At 44.6% G+C, this 26,189-nt stretch overlaps 1 protein-coding gene and 1 non-coding gene across 2 annotated transcripts in view; one reads left to right on the forward strand and one right to left on the reverse strand.

Moving 5' to 3' along the window:
* Positions 1–1,016: 1,016 nt before the first annotated feature.
* The window catches only part of LOC111971167 (leucine-rich repeat and immunoglobulin-like domain-containing nogo receptor-interacting protein 3), a 49,436-nt gene continuing 24,263 nt past the window's right edge, over positions 1,017–26,189 (reverse strand). Inside the window, exon 2 of the mRNA XM_023997953.2 lies at positions 1,017–6,572. Coding sequence (XP_023853721.1) covers positions 4,702–6,522 — 1,821 coding nt within the window. The 5' untranslated portion in view covers positions 6,523–6,572 and the 3' untranslated portion in view covers positions 1,017–4,701. The remainder of the gene's footprint in view (positions 6,573–26,189) is intronic.
* On the forward strand, positions 14,919–14,989 carry trnas-uga (transfer RNA serine (anticodon UGA)). The gene has a single exon. It is a non-coding gene; the product is annotated as a tRNA-Ser (tRNA).

The raw sequence follows: 26,189 nt of genomic DNA on the forward strand, positions 1-26,189 counted from the left end.
CTCCACGTTGGCCTGTATGACCTCCTTACAACGCCTGTCACAGAACTGGGCATGCGTCCTGATGATGAATTGCAGCTATGGTTCTCCTGCAGGGATCTCCTCCCATGACTGGACTAAGCAATCGCCAAGGCTCCGCTGGACAGTCGTGTGCTGCAGACGTGGAACGTTGGTCCTCTGGATGGAGCGGAATCATGATGTGCCTCAGATGTGCTCAATTGGATTGGCAAGTCTGGTTTGGAACAGCGGGCCAGGCGTGTCCTGCTCCATATGCTAGTCACATAGCCCTATCCTCTTGCAGGAACTGCTGACACCCTCCAGCCACATGAGCTCTAGCATTGTCTTGCATTAGGAGGAACCCCAGCGGGCCAACCGCCCTGACCAGCAGTTGATAGTGGTCTCCTAAGGGGTCTGAGTTGAATAAGCTTAACATCTCTATTGTGCAGTACCTAATGGCGAAGTCCATACACTATCTGCGCCGGCGATGCACATGGAGGGACTTGTTGCGCGACCCCCCAAAGAAATGCCACCCCACAGTCCAAATGAGCTTATGTCCGACTCTCTACTCATTAAGAGAGGATGTAACTCCGTCTGCCACACACACTACTGAGCCTCATTTTGACTTGTTTTAAGGACATTACATCAAAGTTGGATCAGCCTGTAGTTTGGTTTTCCACTTTAATTTTGAGTGTGACTCCATATCCAGACCTCCATGGGTTGATCAATTTGATTTCCATTGATCATTTTTGTGTGATTTTGTTGTCAGCAACAAAATCATTCATTCATTCAGATCTAGGATGTGTTATTTTAGTGTTCCCTTTATTTTTTTGAGCAGTGTATAAACATTTGCACACAAAAAACCTACCTGATTCCACTTTGTCATTATGGGGTATTGTGTGTAGATTGTTGATTACAAAAATGTATTTAATCCATTTTATAATAAGGCTGTAATGTAACAAATGTGGAAAAAGTCAAGCGGTTTACTTTCCGAAGCACCTTGTTACAAACAAGGTGCTTAATTGAATTGGGGTATTTTTTTATATAAAACATACAGTAATATACAAAATTCTCCCAACATTTGCAGAACAATGTAAACAACATCAATTTAATCTTTAGGATGCTGAAACGCAGGAATGTTTATCATATTGTTATTTTTCCCAGAACACAAAAGTAGTTATTTTATTATTAGTATTCAATGAAGGTCTGATGCTAAATGTGCAGTGCATTCAGGTCCAGGATCAGTTGCCAAAAGGTGTTGAACATTGCAGATAGAAATGCAATGAAGAGCTGACATGATTCTTTGTTCTACATGTTGTTGTACTTATATTCAGAATGAAGTGAACCTCTCTCCAGTGACAATGCTGTAGATTACGCTTCTTCCAGCAGAGGGCTGCAAGGTAAACTATTGGGACTGTTGGCAATGGGGCATTGAGTGAGGGAACGATCTATGGAGCCAGTGTACTAGAGTGACATATTGCCAAACCACAGACAGACAGGCAGATGTTGATATTAACTTTAAATCAGCCTGATGACGGATCAGAAATGAGTGTGTAAAGGATGTCACGCTGCTTGCTTAGCAAGTACCACTTTCTCACGATTTGGTCCATACCTGGCGCAAACTCAGGACCTCTGCCTTGCTAGCACATGTGACCGTCCTCCTGAAAAGTCAGCGCCGTGCGAAATGCTAGTTTTTCACTGGCGCAAATCGGGACACTTCAGGCTGAGAAGTAAGTTTCACACATCCCGTGCTACGTTAGCACCCTAAATCCCAATACGAATTTTCTCCTGTAGTGTGGATAGAGAATAATGATTATGTGTTAGGCAGCTGCACAGTGCTAATACGGATGTTGACTACAGTATGTGCTAGGAACCTGCACAAAGTGCTAAGAGGGATGATTAAACAGTTTTGCCTATTACTGGTTCAAAAAACCTTAGCAATAACTGCTCTTCCAAAATATACAAAATACTGCTATCATAATCAAATACACGTTTTACAAATATTCAAGGAACAGTGTAATCTTCACATCGTTTCTGATCCTATTCTAATTCATCTGCAGAAAGCAAATGATGTCAGCCCTTGTGATTGGGCACGGAAGGCCCTCTAGCACAGTCTGGCTCCATTCCATTGTGACCTCTCTTCCAGCATCCAAGGTCTCTGTCACATTAGCATTTTCCTGCATATCTCTGAGACTTGGGTCCTGATGAGAAACACTGTCACTGCTGGTCACCAGGCTTCCCACTGCTTTCCTAAGCCTAAAAGAGGAAACTGATCAAATACACTGCACGCTTGCCCTTTATAAGTTGTTTAGAAAGCACAGAAAGGGCAAATCTCTGTGCCAGGCAATCTGTGTCTGATAATAATTAAATTACTGGGTATTAACAGTTAGGAAATTATACTTAGAATTATCCACATAAAATCTGACTTACAACACATTATGAACAACCACAATAGCTTTTAAAGATTACAAAATGCACTGGGGGTACAAAACATTAAGAACACATGCCTAATATTGAGTTGCAATCAGACAATGACGAATTAACAAAGGTTATATAGCAAGTCATTTAGAAAATGAGACAACAAATCTGAACACCCAACAACAACAACAATATACATACACAAAACGTTTATACTTTTTCAGATGGGGTGCAGTCTGAGGGCATGTCACTATTGCTAAATACACCACCACGAGGGTATCTGATCCCATAGGAAATTGTGTCTGGTTTTGTTTGTGATCACTCACCTGTACACCAGGTTTATATATTTTTCACTTCGTCATTCAGGGTACTTTACGTAACAAATCCATTTGAAAAATGAAACTAGTCAAATGTGTAGCAGCATTTAATGCTGTTGAATGACAGATGAGGTTGGAAGTCTCCTGTAATGTAGTTTGCATTTGGAGTCATTCTGTATGGTTATAGCTTGGGAGTGTACAATATAAAATACTGTTAATCAGTGCTTCATTTGAGCGAGGCGGCACCTCTCCGTTTTTGACTGCATCTTTCCAGAACCCATTTGTCAGGATCCGGTACCTCTCATGGCATGACAAATAATTTTCACTGTTTGAAATGTAAAAATCCTAATAAAAGCTATCAGAGTTAGTTCAAGTTCTCCTTTGTAATTCTCCTGGCTGCCCCCTGAAAAACATAATGTTAAAACGTGCCTAATATTCCAAGAATTGATTTGTGTTGGCCAGCGCGGGTTTCTGGTTTGCGCAACACTGTAACCTTTATACACCAACGCATGGCCATAGCTGCGGTGAGAGAGAGAAGACAGCCTCTATCCTTCACATAACTAGAATGAGATTCACTTTCTATGAGCTCTCTTCCTCTCTCTGTTCTGATAGACATGAGCCTGCAACTCTCATCTCTCCAGAGTTGCACTTCATCATTTATTTCCTTATAGAATCATAGACGCAGGAGGGGTGCTGAAGGTGCCACAGCACCCATGATGAATTCAAATACATTTGCCAAAGTAATAGAATTACTTCCGTGTTCAGAAAGAAATGACATAATTCTGAATACTACATCAGGAGTTGGACTATAATTTAGCCACAGAGAATCAATATATATATATCTTTTTTTTTTAAATAGCCTTGCTGTGGATTGTGTGTAGCCCAATCACAAGGCATGCTGACAGTCAGGAACACATGGCAAATCTGTCAGTGAACAGCATGCAGCCAAAACAGGCCTTTCGCAATATTTAAAATGAAATTGCGAGACAACACAGGTTGGAAATCAAATGGATCCTGCCGAAAAGACAATACTAATCTGATTGTAGGCTACCAAGTTATCAACTTCCAAATAGGCCTATTGAGCGAACAGCATTGTCTTACAAAGTAAAACAAGAGAGCGACAAGCTTTTGTCACGAACGCATCGGCCATCTCCATGAGTGAGCTGCTCATCATTAGGTGAGTCAGTGAAACTGGAAACCTTTTTAGGACTATAATTTCCTCCTCATATTGTAGAATATGTGTCTCCACACAACTAGGCTAGTGATGGATTCAAGACAAGGTCGTTTTTATTGATATCAGATTCTCAGTTTGTCAGTGTCAAAGTAGCCTGACAATTTAATAATTTGTGAGGTATAAAAAATATTCTGCTCGTCTCCAGTCATCTAAAATGATGTAGAATTGCATGAAATATAAAAGGCCACATTTTTCCCGGACCCTAGACTACAAATGTTTGCCCCATGTGTGCAACTTCTACAAGCGCCTCTACTATACTGCTCTATGCCAGGAAGCAAAAGCGGTGATAATGCATGCAATGCTTTAATATAAAGGTCATTTTTTCCATGCATTCACCATACCTCAGAGCCCCAGGTCACCCTCCCTTTTTAAGAACCTTAAAAGGGGAGGGTGCACTGCAGAGAGACAGATGGAGCTGTGCAGGGGTGTTGTGTTTTGAATCTTAACAGTCAATAGGATTTAGTGACATCTTTAACTATCATCCAGACTCTTCTGCACAAGATAAACCACAATACACAAATAGCAAATGAGAAAAAATGTGTCTGTACCAAATCCATTTACCTATTTACTTTTTGTTGATACAGACATTTACAAATACAAAACCAAGTTTTAGTACATTGTCTTAGATCACCTAATGTGTTTATTTCTGAACCAATAGGGATCCGAATCATAAAGCCCAAAGTTATTATTGTGTCCCCATCTGAGTCTACTAGTAAACAGAGTGACCCGTTTTCTGACTCAAATCATCTTCATGTTGAACTTGCGGGCCCCTCCTTGTCCGCCGCTGGCTGCAGGGCCGTCCACCTTTCTGAAAGAGTACTCAACTGAGAAGTTATTCTTGTGCTGTCCCCGGCCCTGGCTCCATGCGAACAGCATCAGGAAACAGAAAACCACCACGCCAAGGAACAAGCAACACCCCATGGCTGTGGATATCAGGATTGTCTTGAGGTCCAAGGTGAACTTGAGGAAGACCTTGGTGTCGTTCAGATTGGTCTCGTTGAGGTCACCTGTGTAGTATGTGCGGTTGGCCATGAGTGCAGCGTCCAGAGGCAGTGCGCTCACGGTCAGCGTGGCAAAGTAGGTGGCATTGCCCCCGGCGTTGCTGGCAATGCAGATGTAGGTGCCGGTGTCGGTCAGCTGGGCGTAGCGGATCTCCAGCGTTCCCTCGGGTAGGACGGTGACACGTCCAGTACTCTTGGTAGTGATCCGGCGGCGCTGGGGAGATACCCAGAAGATGATAGGTGTGGGCTCACCCTCCGCCCGGCACACAAAAGACACTACCTGGCCCTCCCTGGCAGTCACTGGCTGCAGCTTCCTGTTGCGTATCTTGGGCTTCTGGCAGGTAAAGTGGTCGAAGAGGGCAGAGTCTGAGAATGCGCTGAGGGCCCTTCCCTGCACCTCCATGGGGCCCGCACACACTGGGGACTTCCCTTCAAAGTTGAGGGTCTTCCTGCGCTGGAGGATCCAGAGCAGGCGGCAGTCGCAGGACAGAGGGTTCCCATCCACACGCAGCGTCTCCAGGGTATTGACGGACTGGAAGGCGCCCTCCTCCAGGGTTACCAGGGCGTTAGTGGACAGGTTGAGCAGGCGGATCTGCCGAAGGCCGCCGAGGGCGTACGGCTGCACCGTCATCAGGTTGGTGTTGACCAGGTGCAGCTCCTTCAGACGGACCAAGTCCCTCAGGGCCCAGGACTCCAGCACGGAGATGGGGTTGTATGAGAGATTGAGGCTGATGAGGTGGGGCAGGCTGCGCAGGGCAGCCGTGGGCACGGAGGTGATGTTGGTGTTTGTGATCGACAGCCAGGACAGGTTAAGGCCCTGGAGGCTGTGGGGGGAGATGTGCTCCAGGAAAGGCCAGTGGTCGATCTCCAGCCCCCGCAGCCCCCCCAGTTTACGGAAGTTCCGGTCCTCCAGGGAGGAGATGCTGAGGTAGCGCAGGCGCAGAGTGACCAGGCTGCGGAGGTAGGACAGAGACTGGCTGGAGATGGAGGTCAGGTTGCACCTCTCAATGGTGAGCTCCCTCAGACCCACCAGGCCCAGGAAGGCCTTGTTGGAGATGTAGACCAGGTCGTTGTCACCAACCTCCAGGTTCCTCAGGCTTTTCAGGTCCTGGAAGGTGAAGTCCAACAGGATGACAATCTTGTTCCCGCTCAGGTCCAGTGTGGTGAGGTTGGTGAGGCGTGAGAAGGCGCCCATGGGGACCAGTTTGAGCTGATTCCCCCTCAGCGACAGCACCCTCAGGCTCTGCAGGCTGGAGAAAGCGTTGGGCTCCAGGACGGTGATGATGTTCTCACTCAGGTCCAGCTCCTCCAGCCGAGGGAAGGAGAGGAGGTCGCCATGCTCCACCCAGCGAAGCCTGTTCCCACTCAGGTCCAGCAGACGTGTGTCCGAGGAGATGCCGTCTGGGAAGGCAGACAGGCGCTTGCCCTGGCATGCCACAGACTTGAGCTTGGCCATGCACTCACAGCGCTGGGGACAGCCTTGGCTCTGAGTGGAGGCCACAGTAGTCAGCAGCAACAGTAGCAGGCCAGGCCACCCCAGGCCTGGAACGGCTGCCATGCCCCCTCTCTACCTTTGCACCGCTGGGGCTGGATCACTGCACCAGACACCTGTCCACAGAGACCAAGAGAGAGAATGAAACAGACAAAGACAAATCAGTGCATGTATATTCCCTCCAACAGTTGAGATCAAACACTGTAAATTAGTAGAATTACAATTACTGGTTTTAATTAACTTTGCACTGAAGTACAATTACAGCTAGTGCTCTGAGTCAAGTCTCAGAGAGTTACACACCATGGGAAACCCGGCCTGAGTTTCCAGTAAATTATTATTCTGTTTAGAGGAATGACCCCAGAAGATAATGAGTGAAAAGTTAATTTACTCATCATGAATAGGTCAGAAACAATGGTGTGATCTAAAGATCACACCAAGACTCTGTCTAACTGACTCATACCCTGTTTGTCAAGCCTCCATGCTCCAACATCAACCAATACCGCTGGGCAGAAAATCTAGTGTTCAATCCGGGAGCGAGTGTTATAGTGTTCAAATTACTCTTTAGTGTAGCTCTCAGGCAAGGTCACCCATCACACAAGGCTACGACCCAGCGTACAACACTATAATACTTCCATTACATCTCCATATTGTCTCTCTGAAGCTTGAAAGAACTCTGCCTGGATCTCATATAACAGACCACTCCACAGGATAATGACCACCTGCATCAGACCGTTAATCCCTTCCTCAATCCATCATTTTCTCCAGTTTATACCTTTGACATGAAACATCCCAGGATTAACGTGTTCCATAACATCATATTCATTAAATGGTGGGCTTACGGAGGAGTAAATGTATTAAAACCCCATGAGACCTGTCACTCCCATTAGTTCATGCATGAGGAAGTCCCCAAGCCATGTGTTCTGTGTGTCACCTGAGCACACAGATACTCTACTTACTACAGTCCATAAATGAACGCAGTGAAATCATGAACAGAGGAGCATGCCCTAGAATGGTTAAACATAGCAACGCCTCATGAAATATGCACTCAACACAGTGTGCCATAAATGTATGAATCAATTAGACAGAAATGCTGCTAAAGATTCAGATTAATGTTATTTCCTTTGGGGGATTATTAGTAAGAATTCTGAGAACTCTAACACTGTGTTATAGTCTCCTCCCCTCTGACACAATATTGTATGCACACACCCAACCCCCTCACACCTTCACACACACAACACAGGGTGTGATCAGAGAGGACCAGTGACACTCGAGAGGAAACAGAAAATGTGTGAAGATTTTCAACTCCCACGGATGATTTAATCATTCTTTTCATGTTCCTAAAATCTACACACTCTGATTTAAATTCATCTTGAGACATAGGAATAAGTATACCCATTAGTCGACCTGTCACAGCCTAAAACTAGCTGATAATAATGTCTTCTGATCAGTTTAAGGGATAAATGCATTCGTACAGTACAGCTTTGAAGAGACACAGGAAATGCATGCGAGGCATATTTATGAAATGCAAATGCTATCGATTTCAAGGATTTATTTTGCCAGGCTTAAGGACCACACAACGCAATCTAATTGCTCTTTAAATGTTACAGTATCTTCCTGGAAAGCCCATACAAGGTACTTTTGAGCAAAATAAAATGATGGCCTCCTTGATGGTCTTGTTAGCATATCTGTCTATGTGCCCTGTGTGATTTTCAAATTCATCAAATTTAAGCTGCAGCGGTATTGAATAAACAATGGGAGTGTAATATCATATGGCAATTCCCCAGGCATGGGTCGATGTAAAAACGAATGAATAATATATTAAGTCATTGTACTTATGGGGGGCACACAGCCAAGAACAATAGTTCTCCCATTTCTCCTACAGAGACCATACTATACAGTACAGCGCCAGCCAGATAAACACAGACCGTGGAGTGGGTGGATACAGTGACCCTGAACTCATCAGTTCTCTGGCCGGAGCGAATTACGTAGCAGCCCCCGAAAACACCCAGAGAGACTCTGGCAAAGTGTGGCTTTTCAGCTCCAAAGTACCAAGCACAGGTTAGCAACAGAGACAGATTTAGAATATAGAGGGGGTTGTGTTGCACCCCTCTATCTTTGCAACACTATATCAACCTCAGCCTCGTTTGTCCGCTTCTCCTCGTTCACCTGTGTTTGCATATCAGCTATTAGCGGACAAAGTGGATGGCAAATTAAGAAAATGTGTAGATGAGAGAGGCCATTTACCAAATGATGTCTGTCCTTATTTACAGATACCAATTCAGAGTTATGGAGTTGAAGGGCTGACCTGAGGGCCTGTAATGTGAGGCCACATGATGAAACATGAGGGACATGAAGAGAGGACAGGGCAAGAGGGCGCTGCAGAAGTTCTGCCAAACAAGGCAAACGTAAACATGTCGTCCCCCATGAATGATTGAGTGCATTTGGAAAATGTAGTGGAGTAAAAGTTGTCAAAAATATAAATAGTCAAGTAAAGTACAGAGACACACAAAAAACGACTTAAGTAGTACTTTAAAATATTTTTACTTAAGTACTTTGCACCACTGCTTATTACTATAGCTCCCGTCTTGAGCCAATCAGTGTAATTGTAAATGCCAGTGCTGTCTGAGATATCGCGTGACTATCGTACTAACGGACGGAGACAGATCCACAGTCCCCTTCCTGATTCCATCGTGGGGGACAATCGAGCACATTACTCACGATGGGTTGGTGAGCCCCCTGTAATGTATTGTAATGCATGCAGCATCAAGCCTCTCCACAGGAGAACAGAGGTGTTTGTTTAAGTAACCATGGACTCTAATCCATGAAAATGTTGAATGATAAGGTGTTTACAAACATTTCCAACCCATTCGATATCTCAAACCTAACAAAACAGAGATTTTGATAGGATCAATGTAGTTCAATCACAATGTTCTTTCTCTCAATATATCTCTCAAACGTCAGCAATTATTGTTGTGACACTGGGTTGAATTGGCTGTGTCTACAATAGGTTAAATTGCCGGAGTGATGATGCTATGTGGGTGTTGGATACTACTTAGAGGTAGCAAGGAAGAGGTGTGTGTAGCGCTCTCCAGCAGGCAGCACATCATCTATTCTCTCCAGCAGGCAGCACATCATCTATTCTCTCCAGCAGGCAGCACATCATCTATTCTCTCCAGCAGGGCAGACACCATTTTTACTCTCTCCAGCAGCAGCACATCATCTATTCTCTCCAGCAGGCAGCACATCATCTATCTCTCCAGCAGGCAGCACATCAATAATCTCTCCAGCAGGCAGCCCATCATCTAATCTCTCCAGCAGGCAGCACATCATCTATTCTCTCCAGCAGGCAGCACATCATCTAATCTCTCCAGCAGGGCAGCACATCATCTAATCTCTCCAGCAGGCAGCACATCATCTAATCTCTCCAGCAGGCAGCACATCATCTATTCTCTCCAGCAGGCAGCACATCATCTAATCTCTCCAGCATTCCACTGCAAGTGATGGACTTGCATCGATTTCAGCACCACCACCATACCCACTCACACTTTACATAAACATGTCCTCCTCAGTCTAAAACACAGTACTCCTCTCTGAGGTTCCATCATCAGAAGTAGTAATACCCAGCCAGCATGGGGAAGCCCGGGGCACCTGGCATAGTAGGCCAGCATGAAGATTGATTCTCTGGATGGGCTCTATTTCCCAGACTTCCCTCTACCTTCCACCTCATAGTCCTATGATGGATCACTGCTGCACTACCAGCCTGGGCCTTGGGCCCTCCACAGGAGGCAAGGACACGCAGCCACCACTGGAGGACAGCAGGCCAGGAGTGGTATGGGGAACCACTGTGGACATTATGGTGACAGGGCAGGTCGGAGAAGATGGACAAGGAGGTAAATAGCACACGTAAGTGTGTTTTTGTCCTCAGGCAATATGCAAAGTACTGTGACTGATGATGGCTGCTGTCTGCTCTCTATAATGGATGTCATATTATGTTCATGTGTTCTTCAGGCTTTATAGAGGGACTAAGAGGTACTGTATAGAGGCTTTATAGAGGGACTAAGAGGTACTGTATAGAGGCTTTATAGAGGGACTAAGGTACTGTATAGAGGCTTTATAGAGGGACTAAGAGGTACTGTATAGAGCTTATAGAGGACTAAGAGTACTGTATAGAGCTTTATAGAGGGACTAAGGTACTGTATAGAGGCTTTATAGAGGGACTGAGGTACTGTATAGAGGCTTTATAGAGGGACTAAGGTACTGTATAGAGGCTTTATAGAGGGACTAAGAGGTACTGTATAGAGGCTTTATAGAGGGACTAAGAGGTACTGTATAGAGGCTTTATAGAGGGACTAAGAGGTACTGTATAGAGGCTTTATAGAGGAACTAAGCGGTACTGTATAGAGGCTTATAGAGGGACTAAGGTACTGTATAGAGGCTTTATAGAGGGACTAAGAGGTACTGTATAGAGGCTTTATAGAGGGACTAAGGTACAGTATAGAGGCTTTATAGAGGGACTAAGAGGTACTGTATAGAGGCTTTATAGAGGGACTAAGAGGTACTGTATAGAGGCTTTATAGAGGGACTAAGGTACTGTATAGAGGCTTTATAGAGGGACTAAGGTACTGTATAGAGGCTTTATAGAGGGACTAAGAGGTACTGTATAGAGGCTTTATAGAGGACTAAGCAGGTACTGTATAGAGGCTATAGAGGAACTAAGCGGTACTGTATAGAGGCTTTATAGAGGGACTAAGCGTACTGTATAGAGGCTTTATAGAGGGACTAAGATGCATGTATAGAGGCTTTATAGAGGGACCTAAGTGTACTGTATAGAGGCTTTATAGAGGGACTAAGATCACTGTATAGAGGCTTTATAGAGGGACTAAGATGCACTGTATAGAGGCTTTATAGAGGGATAGAGTAGTACTGTATAGAGGCTTTATAGAGGGATAGAGTAGTACTGTATAGAGGCTTTATAGAGGGACTAAGATGCACTGTATAGAGGCTTTATAGAGGGACTAAGATGCACTCTATAGAGGCTTTATAGAGGGATAGAGTAGTACAACATCCTTCAATTGAAGCAGCTGGAAACAAAATGAAAGTGGCCACATCTCTCACAAAAATGGATCAAGAATGATATCAAGGATAATTATAAGGGAACAGGAGAACATCTAAATTGCCTACAATAATTACAATGCATTTTTAAGCACCAAATTGAGGAAATGTCTGATTTTCAAGGTAGGCCTTTCCAATACTTGAATTTCTGAGCTCCACATTCAAGTTCAAGTAAAGCAGGCAACTTCAAGCCCCTTATGTTGTTTCAAATTGCAGTTGCAACATGGAAAGCAAAATGTATTTGTCATGATATTTCATTGCCAGATGATGTTGTGAAGAAGCCCGCTAGGCCATGTAATCCGTTGTCATTATAAACAGAATACTTAGAAGGAATAGCGTTGGGTAGTCTATCCTACACAATTGCGCACCATAGACTGTGTCCACTCCGTGACACAAAAACATATGAAAACATGAACTTATTACCTTGACGCTTATTCTGTTAAATCTAACGAGACCCTACTGTAAATCAAGCAGACAACAACAGATTATCAACATCCATTTTCTAGGAGTATTAGATCCAATGTGGATCGAGGCACAACTGTCTTCACCGGCTTAACAAATGAGACTCCAAAATATTCTGGACATTACTCGCAAACACCTTTTTTCCAGCACTCGGACTGTTGTTGCACACAGCAGCTGTTCATCACTTGACTGTCATTAGGAAAATTCCTTCCTAGATCAGATGATGATGTGTGAAGTTGTAATCTGAATGTAATGACATTAAAACAATTAGCTGATTAATTATCAATGACTTATCAACAGCTGTAACAAGTTGCCCAGTGTAGGAAATCCTCACTGGTACGCTAGTTTATAGAAAGACCCTTACGGTATACGTGAGGGGTTCTCGAAACAGCCGCTGAATAATACAAATAAAAAAATGTCACAGTCCACGGTCATGGCACACTGACAGTGACATAACCTTACCTGCGTCATTAGACCCCCCATCTACCCATACCACTACCACCGCTGGTTCATAATCTACGATAGATGGGTGGATATGGATAACGTATGGATACTAGATCCATAGACAAGACCATGGTCCAGACCAGCCCCTTCACCAGCAATCATTTTCTTATCTATATTTTCTTCATTGTTTGTACAAACAAAATATTGTATTGACTATGTTGACTGACTATAAACGGTACCTCATTGTTGGGTGACAAATGGTAAGCTGACATTTTGTATGGGCAGCATTCAGACAGCATTGCTCCAAGGTTAAACCGGGATTGGGTGAGGTCCTTGACAAACACTTCCAAACGATCTATCCGTCTAAGCAAAGTCAGTTTTAGTTAACGCCACAGAGTTGTTGCTCAAAAGAACATTAAGTTAAATGTCACCCTCCAATGACCCACACTCCATCACAGTAATGCTATGTGAAATATCCTCCCCTAGTTACACACAATGATGCCATGAAGCCAGGGTGGCTTTTAAAATGCACGCAATGGTGTTATCTTACCAACTACCAACCTCCTAGGCTGTGCACCCAATGTGTATCTTACCAACTATCCATCCTCCTAGGCTGTGCACGCAATGGTGTTATCTTACCAACTACCATCCTCCTAGGCTGTGCACCCAATGGTGTTACTTACCAACTACCAACCTCCTAGGCTGTGCACCAATGGTGTTATCTTACCATACCATCCTCCTAGGCTGTGCACGCAATGGTGTTATCTTACCAACTACCAACGTCCTAGGCTGTGCACCCAATGGTGTTATCTTACCAACTACCATCCTCCTAGGCTGTGCACGCAATGGTGTTATCTTACCAACTACCATCCTCCTCTAGGCTGTGCACCCAAATGGCCGTTAATCTTACCAACTACCATCCTCCTAGGCTGTGCACCCAATGGTGTAATCTTACCAACTACCAACTCCTAGGCTGTGCCCCAATTTGTTATCTTACCAACTACCAACTCCTAGGCTGCGCACCCAATTGTGTTATCTTACCATCTACCAAACTCCTAGGCTGTGCACCCAATTGCGTTATCTTCCAACTACCAAACTCCTAGGCTGTGCACCCAATTGCGTTATCTTACCACCTACCAAACTCCTAGGCTGTGCACCCAATTGTGTTATCTTACAACTACCAACCTCCTAGGCTGCGCACCCAATTGCGTTTATCTCCAACTACCAAACTCCTAGGCTGTGCACCCAATTGCTTATCTTACCAACTACCAAACTCCTAGGCTGTGCACCCAATTGCGTTATCTTACCAACTACCAAACTCCAGCTAAATAGTAGCTTTTTCATTATCACCTCACTGTGGTTTCTTTCTCTCTGTTGTTATTAAAAACCTTTTGGAGCAATATTCTTTCCCACAATATAAAGGACATAATTCAACTCCGAAATGACTCAATGCAATAAATATTTTCTTACATGCCAAAAGGGTGTGTTCGTAAATTACCTCCAGTGTGTCAGATTTCACTCTGGGCCATTGTGTAATTTAGAGGGTTTCAGACACCTGTCCCACAAGGCACAGTTCAACGTCTAGTTTTTGATTTGCATTGGCTGAGTTGTCAACTAACGTGAATTCACTGTGACATCAACAAAACATTTCACCATATCATTGGATTTAGGTTAAAAGTGGGGTAAAAAAATAAGAACGAAATGCCCTTACATTGATGACTTACATTGATGACTTAACATTGATGACTTACATTGATTGACTTATTCATTGATATTGATGACTTACATTGATGACTTACCATTGATGTGACGTTACATTGATGACTTACATTGATGACTTACATTAATGACTTACATTGATGACTTACATTGATGACTTACATTGATGACTTACATTGATGACTTTGAAATGACGTGGAAACAATGTTGATTCAAACAGTTTTTGTCCACTGGGGCGGCTGTGCTTTCCAGATGTGGGTGTGGGCAGGCGGGACAAGGCGAGTAGCGTTGTAGTTAGTGACAGAGGGTCGTCTAGAGACAGAGACAGGGAAACAGAGGACTGGGCTGTGGTACAGTAAATAAGCATCTGAGGCATGTAGGCGCAGCCACCGGCAGTAGGACTCTTAAATGAACATCCTCTCCCTAATCCCCAAGAGTTGATCAACTCTCTCTGGGGACAGGCCCAGACCCGTTACACAACATCAACACAGACATGGTGGAGGGATGACGACGGACTAGTAGTGCAACCCTACATCTTCATCAGACAAAGAGAAGTAGTAGAGTATAGGAAAATAGTAGGTGTGTGTGTCTAGCTATATATTGCACAGTTGTCTGGGCAACTTGCAGTATAAAAACAGAAAAAATAGAATGTCCTCTCATAGCCTTTGATTACTATTAAGTTATTGTAGAAAATCCATTTGGAAAGAACTCAATGGACTTGGATGTCCTGTGTAGCTCAGTTGGTAGGGCATGGCACTTGAAATGCCAGGGTTGTGGGTTTGATTCCCACCAGAATGAAAATGTAGGCCCTCAATACTTACTGTAAGTCACTCTGGATAAGAGCATCTGCTAAATGACAAAAATGTAAATGTCTGTCCTTGAAAAGTGCGTTCATCAATTACCAAATGTAATGACTTGCAAACATCCTTGGCCCTGCACGATTTCTGTGAAGTGCTCTGATTGTTTATGTATACATGGTACCTGTTCAACCACCCTGAAATACCTTCATTCCATTTCCTGTCGAGGAACTGGAAACAAAAATGAGCTTTATAGCTTATAATATGTGGCAGAATAATGGCTAACAATTGAAGGTAGTAAATCATCAGCCAGAAAAAAACATGATGACATTGAGGATGAACAGCAGGATCTTTATAACTGCATAAGGACGTCCATTGATTTCTGGCAGGGGGACAGGGTGCACTGTACAGTGCAGGACCTTAACATACACTGAACCAAAATACAACTTCAAAGATTTTACTGAGTTAGAGTTCACATAAAGAAATAAGTGAAATAAATTCATTAGTCCCTAATCTGTGGATTTCACATGACTGGGACAACAGATATCCATCTGTTGGTCACAGATACCTTAAGAAAAAGTAGGGGCATGAATCAGAAAACCAGTCAGTATCTGGTGTAACCACCATTTGCCTCATGCAGCGCAACACATCTCCTTCGCATAGAGTTGATCAGGCTGTTGATTGTGGCCTGTGGAATGTTGTCCCACTCTTCAATGGCTGTGCGAAGTTGCTGGATATTGGCGGGAACTGGAACACACTGTCGTAGACGTTGATCCAGAGCATCCCAAACATTCTCAATGGGTGACATGTCTGGTGAGTATGCAGGCCATGGAAGAACTGGGACATTTTCAGCTTCCAGGAATTGTGTACCGTTCCTTGCGACTTGGGGCCATGCATGATCATGCTAAAACATAAGGTGATGGCGATTGATGAATGGCACGACAATGGGTCTCAGGATCTCCTCACGGTATTTCTGTGCATTCAAATTGCCATTGATAAAAAGCAACTGTGTTTGTTGTCTGTAGCTAATGCCAGTCCATACCATAACCCCACTGCCACCATGGGGCACTCTGTTCACAACGTTGATCAGCAAACCACTCGCCCACACGACGCCATACATACTGTCTGCCATCTGCCCGGTACAGTTGAAACAGGGATTCATCTGTGAAGAGCACACTTCTCCAGCGTGCTAGTGGCCATCAAAGGTGAGATTCTGACAGTTTGTGCAGAAATATTTTGGTTGTGCAAACCCACAGTTTCATCAGCTGTCCAGGTGGCTGGTCTCGGACAATCCCATAGGTGAAGAAGCCAAATGTGGAGGTCCTGGGCTGGCGTGGTTACACGTGGTCTGCGGTTGTGAGGCCGGTTGGACGTACTGCCAAATTCTTACTGCCAGGCGGCTTATAGTAGAGAAATTAACATTAAATTCTGTGGCAACAGCTGTGATGGACATTCCTGCAGTCAGCATGCCAATTGCACGCTCCCTCAAAACTTGAGACATCTGTGGCATTGTGTTGTGTGACAAAACTGAACATTTTAGAGTGGCCTTTTATTGTCCCAAGCTCAAGGGCGCACCTGTCAACAATCAAATCAAATCAAATAACAATCAAATCAAATTGTATTGGTCACATACACATGGTTAGCAGATGTTATTGCGAGTGTAGCGAAATGCTTGTGCTTCTAGTTCCGATAGTGCAGCAATATCTAACAAGTAATATCTAACAATTCCACAACAAAAACCTAATACACACAAATCTAAGTAAAAGAAAGGAATAAGAATATACACTTGTAAATATATGGATGAGCAATGGCAGAGAGGCATAGGTTAAGATGCAATAGATAGTATAGATAGTATGGAATAGAGTATATACATATGAGATGAGTAATGCCAGATATGTAAATATTATTAAAGTGGCATTACTAAAATGACTAGTGTTCCATTTATTAAAGTGGCCAATGATTTCAAGTCTGTACGTATGCACCAGCCTCTCTGTGCTAGTGTAGGCTGTTTAACAGTCTGATGGCCTTGAAATATAAGTAATTTTTCAGTCTCTCAGTCCCAGCTTTGATGCACCTGTACTGACCTCGCCTTCTGGATAGTAGCGGTGTGAACAGGCAGTGGCTCGGGTGGTTGTTGTCCTTGATGATCTTTTTGGCCTTCCTGTGACATCGGGTGCTGTAGGTGTCATGGAGGGGAGGTAGTTTGCCCCCGGTGATGCATTGTGCAGACCGCACCACCCTCTGGAGAGCCTTGCAGTTGAGGGCGGTTGCAGTTGAGGGCCGTACCAGGCTATGATACAGCCCAACAGGATGCTTTCGATTGTGCATCTGTAAAAGTTTATCAGGGTTTTGGGTGACAAGCCAAATCTCTTCAGCCTTCTGAGGTTGAAGAGGTGCTTTTGCGCCTTCTTCACCACACTGTCTGTGTGGGTGGACTATTTCAGTTTGTCTGTGATGTGTACGCCGAGGAACTTAAAACTTTCCACCTTCTCCACTGCTGTCCCTTTGATGTGGATGGGGGGGGGGGGGGGGTGCTCCCTCTGCTGTTTCCTGTGTAATGATCATGCTGTTTAATCAGCTTCTTGATATGCTACACCTGTCAAGTGGATGGATTATCTTGGCAAAGGAGAAATGCTCATTAACAGGGATGTTTTTGTGTGTATGGCCTCTTATTTCAGCTCAAGAAACATGGGACCAACACTTTGCATGTTGCGTTAATATTTTTGTTCACTGTAGATAGCTTGGAGGCAAGAGGGTGAAAGTGAGTGAGAGCAGCCATCTTGCTTGGCATTCAGCCTTCCTCAGCTGGCCTCAATCTCCTGTCAAGAGTCATCACTTCACCCGGGCTGGGCATTGTTCGTTTGCTTCACTTGGCATCACATTAGAATAGATGCAGACAGAGATGGGGCATATAAAGCCACTAGAGCACTTGATTACACATATTCACAGACAGAAAAAGACACAAAACAGTCCTATCCACACTCGCACTCACATTAACACTCATACTTGTGCAAATGCACAAATGCACAGTCATTCACACTTGCACCCACTCTCATGAACACACACTGTCATGATGCTAACCCTTTCAGTGAATTGGCTAGGAGGGGAGGGGGGCAGTTTTACGACTTTACAACCACATCGTAAATTCCTTGCAGAGACTCTTGTCTCCCTGACCATGCAGTATGGGAGAGAGAGGGTCACAGTAGAACAAAGGAACTCTCCCGCCAAATTCTACTACATCCCAGAATTTGAGAATTGAACAATATTCCTATTTTGGAGAATGTGTAAACGGTCCGTGGAGAAGCCAGCTATGACCCAGTCCGTTTTGTTTCATGTTTGTGACCTCATGAAAGACAATACAGCCACATTATCCTAACTCTGTTTATACAGGTTCCTCAGTTATGAGGCTTGCATCTAATTCTTGTATAAAATGAATGAGTAAAGATTCAACTATTTCTGAAATGATGTAATGTGATGTTAACCTTTAAAATGAGAGAATTGGCCTCCATGTAAAGTTTAACTTAGTCAGTAGCCACACCCAAGTCAATAGACAGTGCTTGGCAATGATGAACCAACCTCTTTTCCACTCTTGAATAAAATCCTCCGTGACGAAAAGTCACCTCAGTTTCAAATAACAGGAGCACTTGTCCTCCACGTTGAAAAGGGCTAATTTAAACTCTACCGTCCAGGAAACATGAGAGCTTGCTCCACATGTGAAATGGTATGAACTCTGAACTATTTATCACCTAAAGAAGAAGTGCATACTAAACTAGCATACAGTTGAAGTCGGAAGTTGACATTCACCTTAGCCAAATACATTTAAACTCAGTTTTTCACAACTCCTGACATTTAATCCTAGTACAAATTCCCTGTCTTAGGTCAGTTAGGATCACCACTTTATTTTAAGAATGTGAAATGTCAGAATAATAGTAGAGAGAATGATTTATTTAAGCTTTTATTTCTTTCATTACATTCCTAGTGGGTCAGAAGTTTACATACACTCAATTAGTATTTGATTGCATTGCCTTTAAATCGTTTAACTTGGGTCAAACGTTTCGGGTGGCCTTCCACAAGCTTCCCACAATAAGTTGGGTGAATTTTGGCCCATTCCTCCTGACAGAGCTGGTGTAACTGAGTCAGGTTTGTAGGTCTCCTTGCTCGCACACACTTTTTCAGTTCTGCCCACAAATCTTCTATGGGATTGAGGTCAGGGCTTTGTGATGACCACTCCAATACCTTGACATTGTTGTCCTTAAGCCATTTTGCCACAACTTTGGAAGTATGCTTTGTACCTGTTTCCTCCAGCATCTTCACAAGGTCCTTTGCTGTTGTTCTGAGATTGATTCGCACTCTTCGCACCAAAGTACATTCATCTCTAGGAGACAGAGATGAGCGGGCGGTATGATGGCTGCGTGCCTGCCTTCCTGAGCGGTATGATGGCTGCGTGGTCCCATGGTGTTTATACTCGCGTACTATTGTTCGTACAGATGAACGTGGTACTATAACGTCCGTCGTTAAATGAAGACCAAGGTGCAGACTCTGGACTGCAGATCGTCGCCGGAAGCTCCGGACTGCGGACCGTCGCCAGAGGCTCCGGACTGGGGACCGTCGCCAGAGGCTCCGGACTGGGGACCGTCGCCGGAGACTCCGGACTGGGGACCGTCGCCGGAGACTCCGGACTGGGGACCGTCGCCTGAGGCTCCGGACTGGGGACCGTCGCCTGAGGCTCCGGACTGGGGACCGTCGCCGGAGGCTCCAGACTGGGGACCGTCGCCTGGGGCTCCGGACTGGGGACCGTCGCCTGGGGCTCCGGACTGGGGACCGTCGCTGGAGGCTCCGTGCTCTGGATTTTCACTGCAGGCTCCAGGCCATGGATCATCACTGGAGACTTCGTGCCATGGATTATCACTGGAGGCTTCGTGCCATGGATCATCACTGGAGGCTCCGGGCCATGGATTATCACTGGAGGCTTCGTGCCGTGGATCATCACTATAGGCTCCGGGCCATGGATCAACACTGGAGGCTTTGTGCCATGGATCATCACTAGAGGCTTCGTACGTGGAGCCGGAACAGGTCTCATCGGACTAAGGAGATGCACTGGAAGCCTGGTGCGTGGAGCAGGCACCGGATACACTGGGCCGTGGAGGCGCACTGGAGGTCTCGAGCGTAGAGCTGGCACAACCCGTCCTGGCTGGATGCCCACTTCTGCCCGGCAAATTCGGGGCGCTGGCACAGAGCGCACCGGCCTGTGAATACTCACTGGAGACACCGTGCGCATCACCGCATAACACGGTGCCTGACCAGTCACACGCTCCCCACGGTAAGCACGGGGAGTTGGCTCAGGTCTGAACCCTGACTCCGCCAATCTCCCCGTGTTCCCCCCCACATTTTTTGGGTGGGGGGGGGGCTGCCTCTCGTGCTTGCTTCGTTGAGCTATCTCCTCGTATCGTCGCCGTTCCGCTTTCGCTGCCTCTATCTCCTCCTTCGGACGGCGATACTCCCCGGCCCTTGTCCAGGGTCCTGCTCCCTCCAGGGTCCTGCTCCCTCCCAGGTCCAGTCCTCCTGACCACGCTGCTTGGTCCGTTGGTGGTGGGATCTTCTATAACGTCCGTCGTTAAATGAAGACCAAGGTGCAGCGTGGTAGGCGTACATTTTCTTTAATATAAAATGTTCCACCAAAAAACAACAACTCAACGAACGTAAAGCTAGGAGTGCAACACCTGCAACACAAAAAGACAAGATCCCACAACTGAAGGTGGGTAAAAGGGCTGCCTAAGTATGATCCCTAATCAGAGACAACGATAGACAGCTGCCTCTGATTGGGAACCATACTCGGCCAACAAAGAAATGTAAACATAGATTTCCCACCCCAGTCACACCCTGACCTACCAAATAGAAAATTAAAAGGATCTCTAAGGTCAGGGCGTGACAGGTACCTTCAGGCGTATGGAAATTGCTCCCAAGGATGAACCAGACTTGTGGAGGTCTACAATTTTTTTTTCTGAGGTCCTGGCTAATTTATTTTGATTTCCCCATGATGTCAAGCAAAGAGGCACTGAGTGTGAAGGTAGGCCTTGAAATACATCCATAGGTACACCTCCAATTGACTCAAATGATGTCAATTAGCCTATCAGAAGTTTCTAAAGCCATGACATCATTTTCTGGAATTTTCCAAGCTGTTTAAAGGCACAGTCAACTTAGTGTATGTAAACTTCTGACCCACTAGAATTGTGATACAGTGAATTATAAGTGAAATAATCTGTTTGTTGGAAAAATGACTTGTGTCATGCACAAAGTAGATGTTCTAACCGACTTGCCAAAACTATAGTTTGTTAACAAGAAATTTGTGGAGTGGTTGAAAAACAAGTTTTAATGACTCCAACCTAAATGTATGTAAACTTCCGACTTCCACTGTATATCAGACTGCAGCTGACCATATGCGCAAATCTAGTACGAAAACAATGACCGACGAGGAAGCATCTCCAGAGTGAGATGGACCTCTCAGACCATGTGAACCTCTCACACGACGACCCGGTAGATTCCACAAAGGACGAGGGGGACATCGACTGGACAAACCAGAGCCTCACAACACCAGCTCAACTATGGAAGCCAGCTTCACGTAAATACAATGCATTGCTTTTCCAACTGAGCGATCGTTAGTGGCATATTTATTTATGTGAGAATAGCTTCCCAGGTCCGATAGAGACCCATGTTCCTTAGTCTTCCTTCCAAAACCCCCTTCTCTTCTCTCTGAATCCATCGTGTTATAACCAAACTGTTTTTGTTTAGTCCACTAGGGATGGTATTTACTGTATATTATTATTATGTATTGTATATTCTGTAATTGTTTAATTAGTTAGTAAATAAATAATTTAGGCAATTTGTGTATGGATGATTCATAAGTAAAGGCTGGGTCCATGCAGATAACCAAGAATTTTACGACGTTTGGAATGAGAACTGATGAGGTAATAATTCATTAATAGGACTGGTACTTGATAAGATATGAAAATATCTTTGGAGTCGATTCGGGAAATAGACTCTATAAACATTTCCCCCTGGTGCCCCGACTTCCTAGTTAATTAAAGTTTATATGATTAGTTTAATCACGTAATAATAATTACATATAGAGAATTGATATGATAAAATAACAGTCTTCCCATTTAATGACAAGTCAGAGACACGACAACACACACCATCTCCATCTCCTGTGCAGTCAGCGTGACTGTGACTGTTCCCTCTAAAGGTCCCTGTCTAGTGTCTGCAGGCAGAGAGAGAACACACGGGGTCACAGGAAGAGTCCTTGTTTGCAAACACATCCATGTTGAGCTAATGAAGTTGGGATTCTGGAATGCCAGAACACCACAGAGCACCCTCTTCGCATTCTCTGGGTTCTAAATGGTGCCAAGGACAGTTCAGTGACACGTAACAGATTATGTAATCGGATGGGACCCACAGGCGCTCGGTGTCGTTCTCATCGCATCCATCGCATCTAAGAGTATCTCGGACTCTCCGTCATTCAGTCTATAGCTTTCACTGCAAGCAAATCAACAAGAGCAATTAAGCACAGTTAACAGGAGTCATTGAGCATCTGTGAGGGTTACGGATGGTTCTTCCTTTAGCTTCTGTCAGTAAATTGAGAACTATGAGTGGAGGAGTCAAATAGAGAGTCAGTAACATGAGGAAATGTACAGTAACTAGTTGCTACATGCACATTTCTCAAACTGCTATGATGAATGGCAGGCTAGTATTTCAGGCAATCCAATACTGCATTTAAACCTCATTGAGGAAGAGGTCTGCCAGAGAGGGAGTGGAATGTAAATTGAAAGTAATCCCTTTCCTCTTGCTCGGGCAAATGCTGGGGGATTCAAACTCTCAGAAGCAATGTGAAAGTTCAGTATAATAGTCCATGCAAAGACATCTCCAGAAGAGGAAGTCCAATCAAACGCGCTGGTGAGAATAGTTCTCATGAGAACGCTGAAGTAGTTCCACTGTGACAAGGAGCCAGCCAAGACCGTATATAAATGTCTATTGCTTATCCATTAGCCTTATCAAGCTCAGCCATCCGTTTAGTGTAGGAAAAGACCATTTATCGGAGCTACAGTCAATCTCCCTAAAGTCTATACGCCACTCTTTTGTCCATCAAACTTCTAAGCTTAACTGAGCTCACAGAGATATTGATCTACTTTCAGTAAGATCTGTATTTCACTGCTACCTGTGCATGCAACGCATTCCAACATTGTAATAGCAGGCAAGGTGGAAAAATCTGCCGTTCTGCCCTTGAGCAAGCATATAAGCCCTTGAGCAAAGCAGTTAACCCCCAACAAGAACTGCTCCCCTGGCGACGATGGCGTGGATGTCGATTAAGGCAGCCTCCCGCACCTCTCTGATTCAGAGGGGTTGGGTTAAATGTTGGACATACATTTCAGTTGAATGCATTCATTTGTGCAACTGACTAGGTATCCCCTTTCCCTTTTAAGAGGAGAGTGGTTTTGTCTTTATTATGAAGCCTAAAGGGAACAGCAAAGAAAAATCGAAGTAATTATGAAGGTACTATGGATACCCAACCTGATCAGGCTGGCTCTCAGAGTATGAAATATAAAATATATTACAGGTGATGCAGTTTCCCTCTGAAGTGACATAGGAAGTCACTCAGCTGGATAAAACATATTAGTCGAAATCCACAAACTCATGCCAAAGACACTTAGGGAAAATACATAGTACTTTAAACTGAACAATAAACGATCTCACTCACAACAGCCTTCCACATACACTCTCATGTACCAGTACTGAATTGGAAAGCCATTAATTGAGAGAACAGAAGTACCCTCCAAGTTAAATGAATGGTCTTACACTGCTCTATTTCCAAAGAGGACCAGATGTCAGGTTGCTTATTGAGCAAAACTCAAATTTCAAGGTGTTAAAGAAAATTCAAGCAAACTATGTCAAAAACATCCTTTCTAAGTTAAACAGAGGTAAAGTGAAATGTACATCGTGTCCACTGATGGCACATGTTGGTGAAGTGACTACGGTTGTCAAGGTTGAGTGGCTTGTTGGACACAGCGATCCTGCAGCAGACTGGCCCCCTGCAGTACTGACCTGTAGTGATGAGGGTGGAAGGAGGCGGAGAGAAGGAGGAGGAGGAAGAAGGTGACTGAAGGGCAGAGTGGAAGAGTAAAGGGCCAACAAGAGGTGGACAAGGCCACAGGGGACAACAGGGGGCCCCAGGGGCCAGGGAACGGGTCACCACTGCACCAGAGGCGCTGACAGACTGAGGCTGAGCCTGGGCTCTCATTACCAACAACATAGGGAACACCTGATACTCCGGCCCTCACCGACATGAAAGGCTCTCTCACAGCCTGCTAGCGCAGTAGGGCTCAAAAACCAAAGCAGAATAGGTCACCTGATTGCCCCTCTCAAGCAATAGCCTACTCCTAGTTAGCATAATGACAGGACAACAGCATGAGATACAGGAGGCTATTTTAGTCTATATTCAGAGGGATTGGATTTTGTTTACTTTTCTTTTGCACAACGATTCCATATATCGAGGACGTTACAGATGTACAATATGATTCATTATTTTGAGCTTTGTCTTTACCCTTGAGACAAAAATGTGATCATAGAAACATTTTTCAAAATGTTAATTCTAAACAGCAAAATGTGCAGTTCAGAGAATAACTACTACTGACCAATTATTTAAAATTGTCACACACACACATCTGAGGCACACTGAGAAGGATTATTATATAATGTTATTGTGATGGAATGTAGGGCTGTGTTGTCCATATTTCAGCCTGTGCATGTTTGCCTGGCCTACTTCAATGTACTCCGTCTAATCCGGTGGTGCTCTTTCCGCCCGGCCCACTCTGCCTTCTACACCCCTGGTAATCTCACCGCTGCCAAAACAGACAGCTATTGTGGACAGCTGGCAGCCTCTAGGAAAAAGACAACACAGAAAACTGTCTAAACACTGGAACAAAAGGTTAAACATCCAAAATTGTGTCTCTGCTATGCTGCCTGCCCCCCTAGTGACAGGACAGTTTGGGATTATGGTATTATTGCTGTCCAGAAACATATGTTAGAGGTGCCTGCCACCACCCACTGTATTGTATGGGGTGTTATATGAGATAACGTGTATATTTTTACAGGTGTATATTCAGGAAAATACAAAATAAACAAAAAATAAATCAATGTACTCCTTTAGTCAGATTCAAATGTCAACAGGCTCTAGGGCCTGAGAAGCCGCAGATAAAATTAAAGCCGGTTTCTGGGACTTCTGGTTCGTTTGGGCAGTACAATTAATCACACGCGCAATAAAATGCCACAAAATCCACCTTCTTCATGATCACATTCCCTCAACTGTTGAACAACCCTTAATCTCCACAGGCTGTGGGGCATCCACCACTATTATCTTCAGCTCCACTCGTTCCTCTAACTACTTCCTGTGCCTCCATGTAGGAGACCTGCTGTACGGCCCTGACCCTTGTCACTTCATACTCCTTTACCCTAACCGGGCACTCTTGGGAAAGTGCAACACTGTACATCCTCACTTTCTTCAACAATATTCCTTCGGCACACACTTGATACATGGCCATACCTTTTGCAATTCCGGCAAAATGGCTTGGACTTGACAACTCACCGCGTACCTCACATATCCCAGCTTCACATGATAAGGGAGATACTGTTCGTCCAACATCAATGGTACCGGCAGGCTTTCCTCTTTCCACTACACGGTTCAGATGGCGTGCTTCAACTACTCCTGGTATGTTCCTTGTAAACCACGAGGCCTCAACATCCAACGTGACGCCAGAGATGACACCTTTTATCTGTGTTCTGCCCCCACAATCTAAACTATCCACTTTTTATGTCAGTAGTTTGTAGAGCTATAATTCCTTCTGCTTCTGCTCTTTTGACACACAACAAATCCAAACTAAACCACTTCTAGTCACTCTGACCGACTCCAGCATTCCTAATGCATCCTCCATACTTCAAACAGATCGCCCATAAAAAGCATAATCGTTAGTGTATCGTAATCCAACCAAAAACCTATGTTCATTTACAACTTTAGCCCTTTTTTGTTTCATTTTCCTTTATCACCGTCTACTCTCTTTCACTATTTTCAAGTTCATCCATCCACCTTCCATATTCCTCCACTCCGGAAACAATCATCGTTGTATCTAGCTAGCGTCTCCATTCTCTTAC

The sequence above is a fragment of the Salvelinus sp. IW2-2015 genome, linkage group LG13, assembly GCF_002910315.2.
Source record: "Salvelinus sp. IW2-2015 linkage group LG13, ASM291031v2, whole genome shotgun sequence".
Lineage (NCBI taxonomy): Eukaryota > Metazoa > Chordata > Actinopteri > Salmoniformes > Salmonidae > Salvelinus > Salvelinus sp. IW2-2015.